This window comes from Monodon monoceros, unplaced genomic scaffold (assembly GCF_005190385.1).
Source record: "Monodon monoceros isolate NGI ecotype Baffin Bay Population unplaced genomic scaffold, NGI_Narwhal_1 Super_Scaffold_1, whole genome shotgun sequence".
NCBI classification, from domain to species: domain Eukaryota; kingdom Metazoa; phylum Chordata; class Mammalia; order Artiodactyla; family Monodontidae; genus Monodon; species Monodon monoceros.
In genome coordinates, this window is record NW_021703765.1 from 48,208,082 (window position 1) to 48,230,251 (window position 22,170).

Here is a 22,170-nt window from a genome sequence, read left to right on the forward strand (position 1 = left end):
GGACGTGTCCCTTGTGTGTAAATTACGGGTCAGTATCAGCAGTTGTCACCCCTCCTTAGCTTATTTGCCTTTTCAAACTTCAGTAGATGGATAATGACCTTTTAGTGGGAAACCCAGAGTTTTGGAAAGAGCAGTACTTTCTCTAGATTCGCTAGGTTTATGGACATAATTATGAGTCTTTTTATATAGAAATGGTGGAATTTTGCAACTTTTTGCCGGAGGTTTGGGATATGGCGTTGTTAAATGCTTGTTGCTTCCTCATTTGTATAATTTCCCTTCCTTGTGGCCTAAATATATGACTTTTAATGAAACAAGATGGGGTAAGTCATAATTTCTGTTTTAAAAAATCTGAAGAATGAATTCAGAGACAAGTCATTTGGGCCCTGAGATTTCCTCTCAAAACCCCTCAACCTCCTGCTTGTTTTTCCTTTCATGTTTTCAAGGCCTGTTGTGGGATTTGTGTCTTGATGCCGGCGACCGACACAGCCCAGCTTAACTCCTTGCAGTGTGCGGCCCATGTGCCACTGCCCCTGGAGAGAATTCACTCTCTTGCTTCTATGCCGATTTTTTTAAAATGACTTTTCCAACAGGTATCTTGGGATCCATGGTTGCTTCTCAACAGTCCGTTTCCCTACACGATAGCTGATTGGAGGGTCATGCTGGCCTTGACCCTGGCCAGCTTGGTGGAGCTTGGTGGCCTTGCTGATGGGATGAGTCACATGGTGCCCTCCTCCCCCCAACCCCACCGTGTGACTCACATGGGGAATAGGGGTGGCTCTTGAGAAATCTTTACACAAGAGGTTTTATGTTTTTAAGATTCTGAGGGGATTTTCCTTAAAGTGAGCACATATCTTGCCTTTTACTTAAATCTCGAGGACAAGGTATTCATTCTTCTCCTCCTTAAGGTCTTTTCTTCACATTACTCATGGTGTGCTGATATTAATTAACCTTAACAGATACTCAAATGATCTTTCATTATTTAGACCTGACGCAGTTCCTTATACAGACGTGCAAAAATAGAGCCTTAGTAATCACAGACTCACATACTATCTTGCTTCCTTCTACACTGATTGTTAGTGACTCTTATGTGGAACTGTAGCTTCCTCTTATTAATAAATAATCTAGCAGGAAGTAGAAATCATGTAAATAAGGAATTTCTGTTACCTCCTTCGCTGACTGACTTGACAAGTCCATTTTGGTCTATTTTAATTAATATTTGTCAAAATGTTAAACTAACTAGTGCCTCTTGCTGTTACTTGGCTTTGCAGGTAACCTTGGAAGCTTCTGTGAATGGGGCTTGAGTGGGTGCCCTTTGCTGTTGAACTTTGTGTTATCCCTGAGGCCCTAATGAAGCGAGTTTTGGGTTGACTTTTGTAGGTATTTTCACAGTCCTGTGTTTGGTATGGAGAGTGTGGAATTGCATCTGGAGATAAGAGGTACAACTGCAGATATTCTGGGCTACCAAAGCCGTTGCCAGAGGATGGCTATGACCTGGTGCAGGTGAGTTAGTTGTCTTGGGCGTTGGGAACACAAAATGCTAATCAGAGATCCTCTGCAATTATACCTTAAATATTACCGTGGGGTGGGGATAGAGATGAAATGAATGGGCTTTTCTCATCCCAAACTCTTATCTGTAGCACAAAGAAGATAACATAACTCCAGAGGCGTAATTTTGGGGGGCTTACTATACCTTGCTCATAAAGTTTCCCATTATCAGGTTACTACTTAGGGACTGATCTTGGTACCTCAGATGTTGCTTTAGCAGCTTCTTCAAAATACACTCAAAGTTAACTCTTTTTGTTCCTAGATTTCAGGACTTGAGAGGACGAGGCTGCTAAGTGGCTGTGACTCCCTTGTCCTCTGTTCACTTTAGTGATTCCTCCGGTTTCCACCAAGAGCCTATGAACTTTGGCTGTTACCAGGAATCTGTTTCCTGTTGTCTCTTTCACCATCCCTGATACACAGGGATATTAGAAAAGAACTGGAAATATCCAGGTGGAAAGACTGGTCTTAGAGGCTGCAGTTGACACGATAGCGGGTCACCTGGACTTACTCCTTTCATCAGAATTATTAAAGGCATTTGACATTCCCTGGAGTGACTGATGGAAAGAGTAAATAGCATTCTGGTTAAACTTAACCAAATAACCTAAAAAGAGGTAAAATGATTGTCAAGGGAGGAAAGTGAGCTTCCCAATTAGAAAAAAAAAAATTAAAATGCCTCTACTGCCTCTACTTCTGTGAATCCTTAGTTATAAACAGTAAATATGATAGCCTTTTAAAAGAATTCTGCAAGCACTTTGCATATAGGTGTCTCACCCTTGTGTACCTAAAAAGGGCGATATGAATAAAATGGTCTTATATTTGAGGAATGCTTGTCCTTATTTAACTGTGCTCCTCTGATGTCCGTGCTTTCTCACCCAAAAGGAACTCTGTCCAGGGTTCTTCTTCGGCAACGTCAATCTTTGCTGTGATGTTCAGCAGCTTCGGACGCTGAAAGACAACCTGCAGCTGCCTCTGCAGTTTCTGTCCAGGTGGGTTGACCGCCAGGCATGCAGGAAAAATAGGTCTAAAAGTTAGCTCTTGTTTTAAGAATGCTATCTTATGACTTCTCAGAAATAAACAGTAACTTCTGATAAAGTAATAATTATCAGACTCAGTTCTCTCTTTACATTCAGAGTTGCTACTTGGTTTTCCTCTGAGATGTCTTCATCCCAAAGGGGACCTGCACTGGGGTCTGGGTCCCTTCAGACTTGAGCCCCTTCGTGCTGTGGGGAGGAGAGGGGTTCCTGCCCATTTCTCTGACCTGAGACCCTCCTCCTTGCAGTCCTCTGCATTGCCTCCCTCCCCTGCTTTGTGCGTGGTTCTCTCTTCCTATGGTGACCCAGGCCTCATAGAGCCGGCCTTTGGTAACTGCTCAAAGCTTGTTTTGGCAGAGTCGGCTGGTTTTGTCAAAATTAGTTTGCCATCCAGTGTGTTCTGTGTGACCGGGGGCAGTGAAAAGGGCTTCGTAATACATGTTCTCTAAGCTTACCCAGCAGTTGTCGAATGTGCAGAAGAACCAACTGGTGGTGGTCTTTAGATCAGCATGCTGAGCACCCTGATAAAGGCGGATGGGAAGGACATGTGCTTCTCTATGCAGGTGTCACTGCAGGTGACAGGGCACAAGTCGGTGTCCACTCGGAAACTTAGCTTCTCAGATTTTCAATCGGCAATATAGAGTGAAAAACCATCTGTAAATTGTTCTCTGAGGACAACAAACAATATAATAGATCAGAAAGTTGAGACTCTAATCAGGCCAGCTTATCTTGTGGAAGGAAGCCTAGTCGATGTTGCTGTAGCCAGATTGGAGCTGTCAGTTAGCCAAAATATATTTATCTAGCACCTGCTCTACGTGAGGTATTATGGGCGTAAACATCAAAAGATAACCAAGTTTTCCCCGTGTTGTCAGAGGTAGCAAAGCTTTATTTATAATAGCAAACAGTGAGATGCTAATATGGAAAACTATGCAGCTGTCCAAACTGATGATTGTACAGATTAAGTGGAGTAACATAGAAAGAGGTTTGTAATTTATGGAAAGTAGTAGAAAACTGTGCACCCCGAGAGCGAATTCTGTTTGAATGGTGTAATTGTCGTTCCTGTTTGTCACAGTAAAGCACGGAACTCCTGAAAGCAAGTTAGTGTGGGTGTCTGCTCCTTCACTAGACCAGAGGCTTTGAAGGCTGGGACCACACCTTCCTTGTTCTGTGTCACGTGTGGTCGTCTGGGTGGGTTCAGAATAGAGAGCAATCCTGATTGGTTTTGTTGCAAGAATGCAAGTCTGATGAAGCAATAGCTTTTACAGATAACGGTGAACCAAAGAGGAGAGAGAGGTCTTCTGCCACATAACTGGTCAACATTAGAAGCTTAAACTTTGAACCTGGAAGACAGCAGACAGTTGTGGTTCTTAAGAAAACCCAGGTGCTTCTGAAATGCATGCAGCCAGAGGACACCACTGCTGTTCTCTTTATCTTCTCATGTCACAGGGAAATCCTCTTGTGTTTAGAGAGAGCCTAGGATTATCTGGGGATTGGAAGAGAGCCCTTCAGTAGGTTATAAGATGAAAACTAATGTGTAAATCTCATTTTTTCCCTTTTTTCTTCTCAATCAGAATTGTCACCATGATGCTTCTAAGTCCTTCTAACTTCAAGACAGAGGAAACATGTCTGAATTATAAAGTGCAGAATTCAGAGAGCATTTGTCTCTTTTTGAAATTACATCTGGGCAGCACAAATGTAGTAATTAGGGCAGTTTCTAAAGAGGTGTCTTTATTTTAACATGAGGTTTTAGGTTTGGAATTGCTGGGTTTAATATGTCCTCATGGTAATCCATTTGCCATTTTACAGTAAATTTTAAACATTCTTTGTCTATTTTAAATCATCTTTTTGCTGGCCCTATTATCCGTGAAATCATACAGAGCAGTTTACTTTTCCTTTTAGATGTCCATCCTGTTTTTATAACCTAATGAACCTGTTTTGTGAGCTGACATGTAGCCCTCGACAAAGTCAGTTTCTGAACGTTACAGCAATGGAAGATTATGTTGATCCTGTTACAAACCAGACAAAAACAAACGTAAAAGAATTACAATACTATGTTGGAGAGAGTTTTGCCAATGGTAAGTAAACTTTTAAATTATTCCTCTTTTATATTTGGTATCAGGACAGTGGATCAAATTGTCCCTTTTTGTTGTCCTGTCAACTCTGTGAAAATGAGTTTTTAGTTCCATTGGCCTTGAAATGTGAGTTGTTGCTTTGCTTGTATCCTGGGACTTGAGCTACAACCTTTTATACAATCTCCTTAAAGTATTTGCTTTAACTCCTTCCTAAGTATAAGTTCCCACATGGAAATTTTTAGTATGTGCAAGCTTATTTCTATACATTTTAGAAACCATTGGAACTTTGGTTCTAGTGGACATGAAAGGCATAACTTCATGAATTACTGCAAGACTGAGGAGATGGGGTGGAAGGTAGAACTAGTTGGCAGAGGAGAGATTTTTGACCTTGAAGAAACAGATCACGAGAAGGGAAAGTAAGCAGGTGTAACAGATAGGAGAAAGGGTACCCCAGCAACTAGAAATCATAGAACAATCTGAAAAAGACCATGTCATGTTTGTTGAAAATGACTGAAATGAAAGAATTCTACAAGAATAGGACACTAAAGAAAAAGAATGAACAGATTAGAAATAGAACCACAGGGCTTCCCTGATGGCACAGTGGTTAAGATATATAACAGGCAGGCAGTGGTTAAGAATCTGCCTGCCAATGCAGGGGAAACAGGTTCGAGCCCTGGTCTGGGAAGATCCCTCATGCCACGGAGCAACTCAGCCCATGCACCACAACTACTGGGCCTGCGCTCTAGAGCTGTATGCCACAACTACTGAGCCTGTGTGCCACAATTACTGAAGCCTGTGTCCCTAGAGCCTGTGCTCCGCAACAAGAGAAGCCATTGCAATGAGAAGCCCACGCACTGCAACGAAGAGTAGCCCCCACTCACCACAACTAGAGAAAAGCCCGTATGCTGCAACGATGACCCAATGCAGCCAAAAATTAAAAAAAAAAAAGGAATCGTCATTTAAGTAGATTAAAAGAAGATTAGATGCAGCTGAATAAAGAATGTGCCCAAAAACAATAAATAAAATAAGAAAATAATTCATCAAAGTTGTTGACTATAAGAGCAACATATAAATTTAATTATAATGATCAGTTAAAAACGTAACACAAAAACTTACTAGAAAAAAGATCCCATTCACAAAAGCAACAAAAAGTAGGGTACCTAGGAATAAATCTACCAAAAGATGTGACGTAAAAGACAGCCTGACAGGATGAAGAGAGATCATTCTGTGTAGAAACAGAACCATCCATGTGGACAGTTGATACAGGTGTGTTGTTACAAATCATTAAGGGAAAGAGTGGGCTAGTTGATAAATGGAGAAATTAATTATTCATCTAATTTTTATTTTTGATTAACAAAGTAAACATCCTAATCTTGGAAATTTTTAGAAGTAAATATAGAATGTCTTTATGACCTTAAGGTAAGAAAGGATTCTAGACAAGAGAGGAAAAGCAGAAACCAGAAGTGAAAGGATTTATAAATACAGATAATTAGCATCTGCAGCAGTCAGTGAAATGCACATTAAAACAGCTACCATTTCATGTATCAGATTGGCACAGATTTAAAAATTGGTCAACTCGAAATATTGGTGAGGATGTAGAGGCAGAGGAATGCTAATATACTACTCCACTGGTAACTGCAACTTGGTGTGAGTGTTTGAAAACCATTTGAAAAATAGTTTTGCAATACCTGGTAAACTTGAAGATAAATAAACCCTCACCGCAGAAATTCCACTTAGAGGTGCCTACCTTAGAGAAACTCTTAATGCATGTAAGGAGGGAGAACCATATAAAAACGTTCATTGTAGCATTTCTGTGATCATGAAAAATTGGAGACATCAAGAGAATGAGAAGACAAGCACAGACAGGGAGAAAATATTTACAAAAGACATAATCTCATAAAGGACTGTTACCCAAAATATATGAAGAATTCTTAAAACTCAACAATAAGGAAGTGAACGACCTGATTGAAAAGTGGGCAAGAGACCTGAGCAGACACCTTACCAAAGAAGATACATGAATAGCAGACACTAAGTGCTAATTAAGAGGAGAACAGATCAGTATACTGGAGCATAGTCATAGTCTGTTATGTTAAAATGGGTGAATTAGGATTGTGTCAGTCACGTGAATGACACTTAAAAATACTGACTGAAAGTAACAGAACATATGTAGTATGTTTATACTAAACAGTACTACATATTTATGGATACAATATATCATAAAAGTACACAAACGTGCATGGGAAAAATAAACATCAAACTCAGGATTGTGATTACCTTGGGGAAGGGTGGATGCCCATAGGAAGGGATAGTGAGGGAGCTTCAGCTATATGTATAATGTGTTTTTGTTGTTGAGGCAAATGTTGTAAAATAGTAAGATCGGTAGAGGTGAGTGGCAAGTACATGAGAATCATATTCTCCATATTTTCCATATCCTTGAAATATTTGATAAATTAAAACCTGAAAACCAAATGGTTAGCTGGAAGATATGAGGGAATTACTCAGAAAACAGCATAGAGATATAAAGTTCTGGAAATCATTAAAAGTGACATATGGGGGTAAGAGAGCTGGGGAGAGACAGTAAGCAAAAGGATAATGGCTGGGGATTTTCCAAAATGGATGAGAGATGAATCTTCAGGCTTATGAAAAGAAAATGAATCCTTAAACCAGATAAATTAAGAAGAAATAGAATAGGGGCTTACCTGGCAGTCCAGTGGTTAAGACTCCTTGTTTATACTGCAGGGGGCGTGGGTTTCATCCCTGGTCGCAGAACTAAGATCCCACATACTGCATGGCGTGGCCAAAAAAAAAAAGAGAGAATATATATATAAATCAGTTGTATTTCTATACACTTGAAATGGACAATCTGAAAGTGAAATTAAAAAAAAAATTCCATTTACAGTAGTATCAAAAAGAATAAAATGGGCTTCCCTGGTGGCGCAGTGGTTGAGAGTCCGCCTGCCGATGCAGGGGACACGGGTTCATGCCCCGGTCCAGGAGGATCTCATGTGCCATGGAGCGGCTGGGCCCGTGAGCCATGGCCGCTGAGCCTGCGCGTCTGGAGCCTGTGCTCCGCAACAGGAGAGGCCACAACAGTGAGAGGCCTGCGTACCGCAAAAAAAAAAAGAATAAAATACTTAGGAATAAATTTAACAAAAAAAGTGTGAAACATATTCTAAAAGCTAAAGAACATTATTAAAAAAATTAAAGAGGATCTTTATAAATGGAAAGGCATCTCGTGTTCATGGATCAAAGACTTAATATTGTTATAAGATGGCAGTACTCCCCAAATTGATATACAGAGCCAGTGCAATCCCTATCAGAATCCCAACTGACTTATTTGTAGAAATGGAGAGGCTGATTTTTAAATTCACATGAAATTACAAGGGACCCAGAATAGCCAAAACAATCCTAAAAAAGAAGAACAAAATAGGAGGAATCTCACTTCCCAGTTTCAAAATTTACTAAGCAACCAGTGGAAATCAAGATGGTATGGTACTGGTATAAGGATAGGCATACAAAGAAATGAGACAGAATTGACAGTAATCCCATACATCTATGGTCATCTGATTTTGAACAAGGGTGTCAAGACCATTCAATGGGGGAAAGAATAGTCTGCAACAAGTGGTCTTGGACAACTGGATAGCCACATGCAAAAGAACAAAGTTGTACCCTTACCTCACACCATATACAAAAATTAACTTAAAATGTTTGCAGCAACATGGATGGACGCATTATGCTAAGTGAAATAAGTCAGACAGACAAAATTAAATACTGTATGATCTCACTTATATACGTGGGATCTAAAAAATACAAGAAACTAGTGAATATAACAAAAAAGAAGGCGACTCAGATATAGAGAACAAACGTGGTTACCAGTGGCGAGGGGGGGCAGCATATAAACCCTGGGGGAGTGGGAGGTACAAAATATTGGGTATAAGATAGACTCAAAGATGTACTGTACAACATGAGGAATATAGCCAGTATTTTGCAGTAACTTTAAATGGAGTGTAACCTTTAAAAATTGCATTTAAAAACTTAAAATGGATCAAAGACCTAAATGTAAGAACTAAAACTAGAAAACTCTTAGAAGAAAACATCAGGATTAAAAATTAAAAAAAAAAAAACATCAAGATAAATCTTCATGACCTCAGATTTGGCAACGAATTCTTAGATATGACAGCAAAAGCATGAGCAAACGAAAGGAAGAAATAGATGCCTTGGACTTGATCAAAATAAAAAACTTGGGCTTCCCTAGTGGTGCAGTGGTTGAGAGTCCACCTGCCAACGCAGGGGACACGGGTTCGTGCCCCGGTCCGGGAGGATCCCACATGCCGCGGAGTGGCTGGGCCCGTGAGCCATGGCCGCTGAGCCTGCGCGTCCGGAGCCTGTGCTCCGCAACGGGAGAGGCCACAACAGTGAGAGGCCCGCGTACCGCAAAAAATAAATAAATTAATTAATTAAAAACTTGTGCATCGAAGAACACCATCAAAAAGAGGCGAAAACAATATTTTCAAATCATGTATTTAATAAAGGATTTATATCTAGAATATACAAAGACTTCTAACAACTCAGTAAGTAGATAACCCAATTTAAAAATGGCAAACGATCTGAGTAAACATTTCTCCAGTATGTTATACAAATGGTCAATAAGCGCATGAAAAGATGCTTGAGATCATTAGTCATCAAGGAAATGCAAATCAAAACCACAATGAGGTACCGCTTCACACCCACTAGGGTGGCTAGAATCGAAAAGATAACAAATGTTGGCGGGGATGTAGACAAATTAGAACCTTCATACACTGCTGGTGGGGATGTAAAATGGTGCTGTCACTTTGGAAAACAGTCTGGCAGTTCCTGAAACAATTAAACATAGAGTTACCATATGACCCAGCAGTTCCACTCACAAGAGAAATGAAAACATATGTTCATAATAGGTGGAAACAACGAAGATATCCATCAACTGATACATAGATAAACAAAATGTGGTACATCCATACGATGCAATATTATTTGACCATAAAAAGGAATGAAATATGGATCCATGCTGCAACATGGATGGACCTTGAAAACATCATGCTAAATGTTAGAAGCCAGTCAAAGGACTATATATTATATGATTACATTTATATGAAATGTCCAAAATAGGCAAATCTATAGAGACAAAAGTAGATGAATGGTTGCTTAGGGCTTGAGGGGATGGGGAGATAAGGGAGCATTAGTTAAAGATACCAGGTTTCTTTTTTTAAGGTGATGAAAGTGTTTTAAAATTGACTGTGGTGGTGATTGCACATATCTATGAATATGCTGAAAGCCATTAGATTTTAACTTTAGATTGGTGAATTGTATGGTATGTGAATTATCTCAATAAAGCTATTTAAAAAAGGAATCCATACCTAAATATAGCTCATAAAAACTATAAAATTCCAAAGACAAATATCAAGTAGAGAAAGAATAGAAATCACTTCAAAGCAAGTAGAGAAAAGATAGAAATCACTTCAAAAGAATGACAATTGGAGATTTTCTAACCAGCAATGATAGAGGCCTGAGGGCAATGGAATTATAGTTCTAAAGAAGCTACTATCGCACTAGCTAAATTGTCTTTCAAGAGTGAGGATAAAACACAATGAATTTATAAGTATCTCCTTAAAGTTTAGGGGAAGAAGGTCCTGGGAAGTTTCTAACAAGCAGGGACTGGTAATTGAATATTAAGATAGGACCCATTACCACTGCTTCCTTATGTGCAACATGTCACTGACATTCTTATTTCGTGTGTTGTCTTTATGCGTACTAAAATAAAACCCAAAAAGAGAGTGGTATTGGGGTCATTCACATGTGAAGTCTGTCCTGAAACCAATTTTTACCCTGGAAGTGCCATCATTCTCCAGCTGTAGAGTTTCCTGGAACCAGCTTTGCTGGCTGAAGAGGCACTGAGGTCCTTAGCTTCTCCTTGCTCGGCCTTCAGTATGCTGTTGCATGCACTGGGGGTGATACTGGGATGACGTAAGCCTTTCCTGTCTTTGACTTTTAAGTTGCTTGGAATCTGGCCTGATGTTACTTGTAGGGTGACAAGCTGGTTTCAGAGGTGACCTCCGTTCCCGTCCTTAGGGTTTACTGTCCCGAGTCCCAGCCCGCGGCTCCTGCTTGCAGTGTGTCTGGATTTCCAAGGTCACACGTGAGAGGCCTCCGGTAAGATCTCATCTGGTGAATTAAAGCAGCTCGGCTTCAGTCTTTTCCCTTCCTCCCCTGCCAGCCATGTACAATGCCTGCAGGGACGTGGAGGCCCCCTCGAGTAACGAGAAAGCCCTGGGGCTGCTGTGCGGGAAGGAGGCCGAAGCCTGCAACGCCACCAACTGGATTGAGTACATGTTCAACAAGGACAACGGCCAGGCGCCTTTCACCATCACGCCCATCTTTTCAGGTGGGGATGAAGACCTCCACGTTTGGTGTATTGTACTTAGGATTTTTTTAAAGCCCAGGAACCTTAACCTGCAGTAGGAAGATAAATTCAGATCACTAGGTCCTAGAGTTTCCTCCAGCGAGAGAGGTAACTAGAGCATTTATCCTGCCCCTGGTTGGTTAGGGGCTGGGCATGGGAGTGGAGATAGAAGAATTGCCTTCAGGTGTTGCTACAGAATTGAAGGAATAAGCTGTTTTTTAAAAAAAGTTTTTTCAAAAGCTCTGCCATAGCGTTAGACTAGCTCCTCAGTGGAGATAAAACTTGATTGAAGGTTTACCGTGGAATGTGGTGGGCTTGGATCTCGGTGACAAACCCTATGCCCAGAGTTATTGAGGTTAACTTAAAATTTTACAGGACTAAGCGGCAAAACATAACTTGATCACCCAGAAACCTCCAGTCCTTTTTATTCTTCCATTTGTGTTACTTTCAGTGTGCTTATCATTGTGTTTAAATATAAGTTAACACAAGCCTTGTAGTGTTTGCTTTTTTTTAATGGAGATTCTCACTCAACACAATCCTTCCCACAGATCTTCCAGCCCATGAGATGGAGCCCATGAACAATGCCACCAAGGGCTGTGACGAGTCCGTGGATGAGGTCACGGGGCCCTGCAGCTGCCAGGACTGCTCGATCGTCTGTGGGCCCAAGCCCCAGCCCCCCGCCCCTCCTGTTCCCTGGAAAATCCTGGGTCTGGACGCCATGTACGTCATCATGTGGAGCACCTACATGGCATTCCTGCTCGTGTTTTTTGGTGCATTCTTTGCCGTGTGGTGCTACAGGTAATCTGTTTTGTTTTTCCTCCAGGACAAGAAGAGCAAAATTACCCAAGTGGCACTTCTAGCTTTCGCTCGGTAGACTTTGGTTCATTAGAACAGGAAACAAATATCTGCATGAATACCATTCCATGAATTGCTTATGCCCTGCAACCAGTCAATAATCAAAAGCCTGTTTAGCCGTTGAAACATTTGAAGTCAGTTTCATTGATTTATTCAAAATGGCATGTGATTTAAAGCAGCCGTTCTTTAACACAAAGTCTCATGAGCCAAATCTGATTCAAATCCTTTCAGATGCAATACTGTATCCTTCTAGATATCTGCGTCTTGACTTAGGACAGCACATTTTTTTTTAAACTTTTTATTCTGAAATAATTTTAGACTCACCAAAAGGGTACAAAAATAGTAGAGTTTATTTATATCCTCTACCGGCTTCCTCGAATGTTACAACGTACATCACCCATGGAATATCATTTAATCAAAACCATGAAAATAACATTGGTATACTGTTGTTGGCTAAACCACAGTCTTTTTTTCAAGTTTCACCAGTTTTTTCTCTAACACCCTTTTTCTGTTTCAGGAACCCATGTCACGTTCACTTTTTGTTTTATTCATCTCCTCCAATCTGTGACAGTTTCTCATCTTTCCTTTTCTCTTATGGCCTTGACACTTTTGATGAGTGCTGGTCAGTTATTTTGTAAAATGTGCCCCAGTTTGTCTTTATCTGATATTTTCTTGTGATTAGGTTGAGGTTAGGTGTTTTTGACAATATCACAGAAGTGACGTGTCTTTCTCAATGTATCATATCAAGGGCTTATGATGTCAGTATGTCTCATCACTGGTGAGGTTAGCCTCGATCGCTTGGTTAAGAAGGTGTCTGCTGGGTTTCTCTACTGCAGTAATGGTGAAGTTACTATTTCTCCCTTTGGAGTTGATAAATATCTTAGAGGAGGTATGTTGAGACTATGTTAATACCTTGTTTCTCCTCAAACTGTTGCCCACTGATTTTAGCATCCATCCGTGGATCTTGTCTTCAACACTTATTTCCTGTGGTGTTTGCCTGCTGGTGCCTTTGTATTTCCCTCGTTCCTTCTCCATTTACTAACTGGGCTTACTCTGTACAGAGTTATCCTTTCTCCTCTACTTATTTATTTATTCAGTTACGTTTACATCATGGACTTTTAAAAAAAATTCTGTGGTCTCTGTTCAGTATCATCATTTATCTTATTGCTCAAATTTTCCCAGTTTCAACCACTGGGAGCATCTTCTGGTGGCTCCTATGCTTTTTTAAGCATGCCCCCCCCCACCCCCCAATTCTCAAGCTTGTTCTTATTTTCTGGAATCACAAGATGTTCTTTTATTTTCCCTGCTCCAGCCCTAGAAGCATCCTTTTCTGCAAGGAGTCCTGGTTGCTTTCATTGGAGAGTGGTGTTTAGAAACCAAGATCTAGGCGCTAGATGTGCTCATTGCTCCTGCAATATAGTGTTTACTGTGTTTTTAAAGAACCTAAAACTTTTAAATGTAAATGAGGGCTACAAGGTGAAATTATCCTTTATGAATTTTTTTTAATACCCTCATAAATTCTCCCCTGAGACTGATGAGCAGAGAGACCCAGAGCAAAAGAACTTAAGGGAAGGCAGGCACCAATTAGGGAGGAAGCAAACAGGATGAGGAAGTGAGCTTTCAATGGGAAAGCTCGTGTGGGAATGTCAGAAGAACAGCCTCACTGTGCCGAGGTCCACGAACACGACTTGCATGCTTTTATTTTCCAGAAAACGGTATTTTGTCTCCGAGTACACCCCCATTGATGGCAATATTGCTTTCTCTGTAAATGCCAGTGACAAAGGTAGGCACGTTGGTACTTAACTAAAAGGGTTGGGACCATGTTGGCACGAGAGTGTTCATGTCCTCAACAAACGTTTATATGCCTGTTCCAGGAGAGGCCCTGAGCTCGTGCCGAGGACACGGCTGTGATGGAGACAGGGTCCTTGCCTTTGTGTGGCACTAACAACCTGGTCAGGGTGGCAGATCAGAACCACGCAGTTAATAATAGCAGTAGAATGATCCTGGCCTGGGATGACAGCTGTGGAAGCGCCAGCGTGGTGGGCTGAGAGCCGGGGTAGCAGGAAAGGTTGGAGGGAACTGCTCTGGACAGAGTGCTGAGAGCACTTTGCTTTTCTGAGGCTTGTGTGTGAGCACCGTTCCTCTAGGGGTGGGGATAGGTGTGGGCAGGTGAGCAGGGCCGCTTCCAGAGCGGACAAGTAGCTGGTGGGGGGCGGGCAGGGGATCGTCCTGTGCACGTCCCAGTGTGTCCTGTGTGGGTGCTAGTCCCGTTATGGGCAGTGGTAGCTGATGCTCTCCCCGTTCCGACTTTCAGGAATGGCTTGGCTCTTAACCTCCACCCTCTCTTCCTATCCCGCTCTTCCAGGGGGGCCGTCCTGCTGTGACTCTCTGGGTGCCGCCTTCGAAGCCCGTCTACAGCGGCTCTTCGCACAGTGGGGCTTGTTCTGCGTCCGACACCCCGGCTGCATCATTTTCTTCTCCGTGGCCTTCATTGCCACCTGTTCTTCGGGCCTGGTGTTTATGCAGGTCACGACAGACCCGGTGGACCTCTGGTCTGCGCCCGGCAGCCAGGCGCGCCGGGAGAAGGAGTACTTCGACACACACTTCGGACCTTTCTTCCGCACCGAGCAGCTCATCATCCAAGTCCCCTTCACCCAGCCGCACATGTACCATCCCTACCCCTCTGGAGCCGACGTGCCCTTTGGGCCTCCACTTGCCATAGACATCTTGCACCAGGTAATCTGCTCTTTGCAGAAATCAATTCCAGGGGACGCGGCACTTTGTCAGCTTTTGACCAGTTTACTTGATGTGGGTTTGGGGCTGAGTGTGGTGGTTTATCTTGTGAACCTTAATGATAAAAGTAAAGGCGCTTTTCATTTACTTTTCAAAAAAGTGATAGCTGTTGAATTTAATGAAAAATTTACTGTAGACCGCTTTGGTATTTATTTCATACAGATGGTCTTGCTTGAAATTGAGATGAGCATTTCTCTTTTGAAACAGAATGTATTTATAATTCACCTAGGAACTTATGGATTTTTTTCCCGTGATAATTAAAAAGTAATACACCAGGACCCAAAGGGATAAAGCCTCTTACGCTGTCCTGGGGACCTAGGAAGGAACTGCTGGATCACTGCTGATCCACCTGCAGGAATGAACTTAGTGTTGCCTGAATGTGGGCTCCCTGCCTGCATTTGGTGGGAGGTGCATTTGGAACGAGATCCATCCCGTTCTCTTACAAAGGCTTTTAAACCTGCCCGTTCTCCCTTATCACACTTACCTGTAAATAAACTGCATCCACTTATTTTTTAATCAACAGTTGCACAGTTGCATGGTTTTTCCTTTAAACATTGCTGTTGCCCTACAGAAAGTCTTGATAGCTTGAAAAAACATCAAAATATTCTCAAGACTTTAGTAGGATCTTTTTTCCACCCAATGACTGTCTGTTGCTTTTTCCCAGCTTGTTGCAAAAGGTGCAGATGTTATCATTTACCTCCTGGAATATATTCTCTATTAGAAAGTACGAGAATATACATAAATAACCATAGTATGGAGGAAGGTGGTATTTGTTGGTGAGGGGAGGGAGTGTCAGGAAGATCAGGCAGATGACCCCAGGCTGCCCTCTGTGGCCTCATGGGTCCCTGTGGAGGAGGGTGGGAGGGCAGATGTTCGTGTGTCCTGCGCTGGGATCTGACCTGTCGTGGTGCCCCCTCCTCTCTCTGGGTGCCTGTAGGTGGGGTCTCCATCCCAGTTTGCTGTTCCTCAGCAAAAATATGTTTGTTTTCTTTTTAAGATTTTTTTTTTGACGTGGACCATTTTTTAAGTCTTTATTGAATTTGTTACAGTATTGCTTCTGTTTTGGTTTTTTGACTGCGAGGCATGTGGCATCTTAGCTCCCCAACCAGGGATTGAACCCTCACCCCCTGCATTGGAAGGTGAAGTCTTACCCACTGGACCGCCAGGGAAGTCACCAAAAATATGTTTAAAAAAAAAAAAAAATTTTTTTTTTTTTTTAACCATCACGTCTCAGCCTTCCCTGTCTCAGGAAGAATTTTCGCCAAATCCTCTTTACCTTCTGACTCCTCCAGGCGATAACGGTTAGTCAGCCTCTGAGGGAAAACTGATACATTTCTGGGTTTGTTTATTTTAAAAATCATCCTTCAGGTTCTTGACTTACAAACAGCCATCGAGAACATTACTGCATCTTACAACAATGAGACTGTGACACTCCAGGACATCTGCTTGGCCCCCCTCTCACCATATAACAAGCACTGCACCATCATGAGCGTGTTAAATTACTTCCAGAACAGCCATTCCGTGCTGGACCACAAAGTAGGAGACTACTTCTTTGTGTACGCGGATTACCACACACACTTCCTGTACTGCGTTCGGTAAGTGGCAGGGACAGTCCTTCCTTCATTCCTCCAACATTGGAGCCCCTGCTGTGGCCACACACCGTTGAAGGTACTGGAGCCCCAGCAGGGATAAACAGTGGGATCCTCCCGGCAAAGCCTTCCCTCTGATGAAGGGAGGCAGAGGGTGAACAGTAGCCGCTGGCCCTGACGCCGGGTTGAGACGGTGCCAGGTCGAGGCGATGCAGTGGGGAAAGGAAGCTGGGCGAGGGCAGGGAGTGCAGGGGGCGTGCCGCTTTCGGTGCAGCGGAGACCTGGTCAGCAGAAGGGAAGACGGAGGCCTGGGAGAGTTGGGGTTGGGGGGGGGGGGGGAGTGTTCCGTGTAGACGGGCAGCAGGTGCAAAGGCCCTGGGGCGAGGCATTCGTGGTGTGTCATTGAGGAACGGCAGGTACAGGTACCGCTCAGCCTCTGACTCCCACCTGGATTGATAACACATAGTTGCACCGCCCCAGGCATTCCTGAGCTGGTTAAATAGTGCAAAAATAGAAGCCTGTAGTGCTTTTTCTTGTCTTTCAAGTATAAATTTATTTCATGATACTGAGTTTTTAAAATGTGCAGCATCCCCTCGAGGAGTGGGGGCTGGATTAGAGTGCAGTTAGATCGGAGGGCACTGAAGCTGCTTCGCCTCAGAGGCTCGACTGGCTGGGCAGGGTGCGTGTATGGTTTGAATTAGACACAGAGAAGCCGTGCTTGGTGACCTGTGAGGTGATCTTTAGGCCTGTCCCGCGGCAGGAGGAGCGGCTTGCGGCTTGCGTCTGCCTTCTCTGGATGCCATCCATGTACCTTGGCCTGATCTGGCCCAGAGACAGTTGTTCAGCCAATCAGACCACCACTGTGGCTTTTTTTTTTTTTGCGGTATGTGGGCCTTTCACTGCTGTGGCCTCTCCCGTTGCGGAACACAGGCTCCGGACGCGCAGGCTCAGCGACCATGGCTCACGGGCCCAGCCGCTCCGCGGCATGTGGGATCCTCCCGGACCGGGGCATGAACCCGTGTCCCCTGGATCGGCAGGCGGACTCTCAACCACTGCGCCACCAGGGAAGCCCTGGCTGTTTCTTCATTATGGAAGCAGAGAAATTATTCCTTGTCACCTGTGAACATGCTGCTCAGTTAACCACATCTTGACAGCCAACTGCTCTAGCTTCTGACCTGGTTTGGTGACTTTAGGTTCCGTCTCTTTTTGTTACTGGAATGTGACTGACTCTAGATGGTTGGGCTGTGTTTACTCTCTTCAGGATGTCACATCTATAAACACAAGCCCATGAAACAATAAGTGTAGCCCGTGTACCCAAAGCAGTGTTCTCCGAAGGACAGGTGGTACAGGGTGGCCACTGGTAGTTGGAAAGAAAGGTTCAGTATTATTTAACTTTAGTATTTAAAGAAAAAAGTTATTTTCTCTCTGTTTGTTCTACAAAATAAAATATCGACAGAATTTTGGCCACAGGGGAGACACATGAGATGGGTGTTTTGCCCGAGGGGAGCGTGGTTCACACAGGTGTGGAAACACCACCGTGAGCACCTCCTCTCCTGCGCGGCAGAGGTGTGTGTTGTCTGTGGTTCCGCTTGTGCGTCCCCAGCTCTCAACTCCCTCCTCACCCTCCACCTTTCCCTGGGCTGTTCCGCCTGGGGGCACGCAGGCCCTGCAGGAGCCCGGCTAGCCCAGAACCAAGCACAGACCTCCTGCTTCCCCTCATCACATGATGGCATCAACGCCTACCGCTTACGGGATGCCTGGACTCTTCCTCACGTAGCTCTTATGGGTTTTAACCTCAGCATGAGCCCTCAAGCCTGCAGTGTGGCAGCAGAGCCCCACATGTGTGGGTTGACAGGACTCAGCTTCTATACAGCCCTGCAGCCCTGCTGTTTGCCCCCAGCAGTGACCTGATCTCCAGGACCTGAGCCCGTCCCTTGTCCCTCGGCGCTGAAGGGCGGTGGTTCACATTGTATACGAGGACCTTCACGTGTGCCCAGCGTCCGCCTGACTTCTGTGCTGAAATGCTGGTTCCCTGTCACCGGTTGTCTGTCTCTCCTGCACTGCTTGCATCCCTGGCCTGGTCTCCCTGCTTCTTTCTTTCCTACTTCCAGACCTCCTTCCGCTTTGCCACCCGAGTTATCTTTGTCAAACAGCTCATGACCTCCCTTTTCCCCACATCTGATTGTTCCCTAGTGTCTACAGGATAAAAATCCAAACTGCTTAGCATGGCGCCTACCCCTTTTTTCCGCTGCTTCCCTCTTCCTTCCTAGCCCCACCCCCTGCCTGGGAGGCCCCCATTCATGGGTACCCCATGCTCTAGACCCAGGACTTCCTGTGGTCCCTCAGGGCGCCGTCCACTCTATCCTTTCCTGTACCTGTCCTCATGCTCTTTCTTCTCTTCCCACCAGTGTGGTGTGTGGAAGCCCTCACTTCTTCCCTCCCAGGTGAATCGCCCCTCAACCTTAGAGACCTGGCCTGTACAGCTCTTTTCTTCATGGTGGCGGTTTTCCCCACGTATTAGCGGCCCCCTCCTCTGTGTACCAGGTGACATCAACCACATTGCACTGTATGTGCCTGCCTCTCAGTGATGCTGAGCTCCCAAAAGCAACTACTGAACTGTTATTATTCATCCGAGGAACCAGCCTCAGGCCCACATTCTTAATCCGCCTCATGACTGCTGCGTAAACGTTTAGGTCTCTGTGACGTCTTAAGGTTGTTCTAATTGGGTGGTGTTTTCTGAATTCTTGGCAGGGCTCCCGCCTCCCTGAATGACACCAGTTTGCTCCACGATCCTTGCCTGGGGACCTTTGGTGGACCAGTGTTCCCGTGGCTTGTGTTAGGAGGCTATGATGGTGAGAGAAGCTTTTACTCTTCCTGCTAGATAAAGTAGTCTTGGTTCTGTCATTAACAGTCAAGTGGTAATTACGAAGATTTCATCAATCAAGCACTCTTATTATTTACCCAGTATATTGGGTCCCAAATATAGTATCTCCTTCGGCTTTGGGTTTTATTGTGCATTTGAAGGAAGTGGTGTTAGCCATTTTTAGGTTACTCTTGGGAAAGCTGTCGACAGCTAAGGACGTTTTCCCAGAGTAATGCCATTGTGTACATCCACGTAATACGTTGCTCAGTTTCAGGGAGTTCATGGAACCCTTGAAACTCGTTGAGAGAGCCCCTGTGGAGTCTCTAGCCCTCTGGTTAAGAACGTCTGTAATGGGGGAGAGATAATATGTGAGATGGGGGAAAAGAAACAAAGTGGATAGATTTTTTCCTTCTAAACCAGTTGGCTAAGAATTCAAACACTTTTATAGTGGGAGAGGCGGTTGGTTTGCTCTTTGCTGGTTCCTGCAGCACCTTGGAGCAGATTCTGTTAGGTGTGATGGGGTAGTGAATCATGTGACAGCTTCGGCATCTGAAGCCTAATTACAGGCAGCCTAACAGGTTTTTCTCCAGCCTAAAGAAGAAGCCAGATGTTCTTCTCCTCATCCAGTGGGAAGGGAGAAGTTGTGAGCTGTAAATTTTACTCTGCCTTATGTAACACCATGTGGTTTCTAATCAGTGGGGAAAAGATGGTGTCACCAGCTGGGTAGCCACAGCCATCAAAATTAAATTTGTTCTCTACCTTATTCCTTCCACCAGAGTTAAATTCCAATGGAACAAAGATTACAATATAAGAAGTGAAACTATTAAAGTACTAGAAGAGAATGCAGGATGAATTTTTTAAAATAATTTTTAAATGGAGAAGGCATTTCTAAGCAGGATACACAATGCAGAAGCCACAGAAGGAAACACTGATGAATTTGACTGCATGAGAATTTAAAAGCCCTGTGTAGAGAACAAAGTTTAAAAAACAAACAGCAAACTGGAGAAAAAAAAAAGTTAGTGTACATAACAGACAGCATTTCCTTAATATGTGGAGAGCTCTTGGGGAAAAGAGAGAAGGTCAGCCACCCAAAAGAAAAGTAGGCAGAAGCCATATGAGTGTTAACAAAGGAAGAAATGCAAGTGGCTTTCAGTTATATGGGGAAAATGCTGAACCTCACTCCAAATTAGTGAAATGCCTCTCACTTCAATCTTTTACATAAGAGATTAGCAAAGATCTAAGTGTTTGATAAAATCTTTTGTGGATGGATGTGGGGAAACCACATTGTTGGTGGAAGTATAAACGGTTACTGGAATATAAGCTCCAGGAATACCGAGATTTTTATCTCCTTTGCTCACTGATGTATCCATAGTCTCTAAGATAATGTCTGGCACAAAGTAGGTCTCAGTAAATATTTTGTTGAAGAAAGAAATGAAAAACAGGAGGCCTCTTTGGAGGGCAGTTGGGGGGCATCTGTCAAAATTAGAAATGCACATATTTTTTGATTCTGTGATTGTACTTATAAGAATTGATTCTACGAATTACATTGTACATATTGGAAATATCAGGTTATTCTTTGTAGTAATTCTGTATATAATACCAAAAAGATTTGCAAAGATAGCCATCAACTGGAGATTGGTTAAATTATACTAGGAAATATCATACAGCAGAAAAAAGAATAAGGACACTCTCTGTGTACTAAAACAGAGCATTCTCAGGATACGACTTTAAAAGCAGCATTTGCAGAAGAGCGTGTCACTGCTTGTGTAAACAAGGAGGGAAGGGGAGACTGTGCTTATGCACGTGGACCGTGGCTGGAAGGAGTCACAGTGCCATGGTGTGGGGAGGAGAGCTGAGACACAGACGGGGACTGAGGGAGGAGAGAGGCTTTTCCCTGAACACCTTTCCGCTCTGTTTGAAATTGTCACCATGCACGTGCCGTGTAGTAATGATGATATGAATGACAACTGTGCCTACTTCCACACGAGGGTCTTTTTTCTTCACTAGCTGAACTACACAGGCACCAGATCTCCTGTTGTGTTCCTCGAGCTCAGGTGTGTATAGGCTTCAGCCCTATGAGAAACCAGGCACCTAACTGGCTTGTGATTTTCCCCTCATATTGATCTAGTTTTCTGCACACTTGTAATCTGCTTTTTGATGTCACCTTTTTCCTTTCTAGATGAAAACTACAATAACGCCACAGCCCTTGTGATTACCTTTCCTGTCAATAATTACTGTAACGATACAGAGAAGCTCCAGAAGGCCCAGGCCTGGGAAAGAGAGTGAGTTGCTCACAGGGTCTAAACAAGCTGTTCTTTCTGTGGGAAGGTGGACCGTAGCAGAAAGCATTTACAATTAGTTCAACTACATTAACCAACAGTAGATCTAAGTTATGCCATTTTTTTTCACTTGGTACTGGTGGTGCTATGAAAGAAAAAAAATCTATTAATAAATTTACCTATAAACATTCTTTTAATACATATCCCTGCAACAAGAATCAGAAGTATCTATGCAGAAATGTTCCTTGCATTCTTTTCTAACAGCGAAACCTGAGCAGGCTGAGTGTATGTTAGTAGGGAGGAGTACAGTAGAATATTATTTCGTCATTAAAGATGGTGAGGCAAATAAATGGTTCAAGATAGTGACTAAAAACTGCAGTCAGCATGTTTGGACAAATATATGCTATGCATGCCATCCATGCCTAGAAAAGATATCAAACAAATGACCTGGGAACCGGTTAGCTGTGGTATAACCTCTAGAGAATGGGAAGAGGGGACCGAGGGAGACAGGGACTCTGAACAGCTTTGTTGGGATATAATTCATATACCATACAGTTCACCCATTTAAAGCGTACAGTTCAGTAGCTTTTAGTATATTCACAGATGTGTGCAAACATCACCATGGGCAATTTTAGAACATTTTCTTTACCACAGAAAGAAATCCCATCTTCTTTATTGGTCACCCTCCTAACCCCCAGCCCTACCCA

At 43.4% G+C, this 22,170-nt stretch overlaps 1 protein-coding gene across 3 annotated transcripts in view; it reads left to right on the forward strand.

The window, feature by feature from the left end:
• The window catches only part of NPC1 (NPC intracellular cholesterol transporter 1), a 47,594-nt gene that overhangs the window by 9,451 nt on the left and 15,973 nt on the right, over positions 1–22,170 (forward strand). For all 3 annotated transcript variants that reach the window (XM_029220802.1, XM_029220808.1, XM_029220815.1), the window contains exons 2-11: positions 1,378–1,500; positions 2,425–2,531; positions 4,476–4,651; positions 10,899–11,066; positions 11,633–11,882; positions 13,649–13,722; positions 14,305–14,675; positions 16,101–16,327; positions 19,073–19,173; positions 21,364–21,466. In XM_029220802.1, coding sequence (XP_029076635.1) covers positions 1,378–1,500; positions 2,425–2,531; positions 4,476–4,651; positions 10,899–11,066; positions 11,633–11,882; positions 13,649–13,722; positions 14,305–14,675; positions 16,101–16,327; positions 19,073–19,173; positions 21,364–21,466 — 1,700 coding nt within the window. The remainder of the gene's footprint in view (positions 1–1,377; positions 1,501–2,424; positions 2,532–4,475; positions 4,652–10,898; positions 11,067–11,632; positions 11,883–13,648; positions 13,723–14,304; positions 14,676–16,100; positions 16,328–19,072; positions 19,174–21,363; positions 21,467–22,170) is intronic.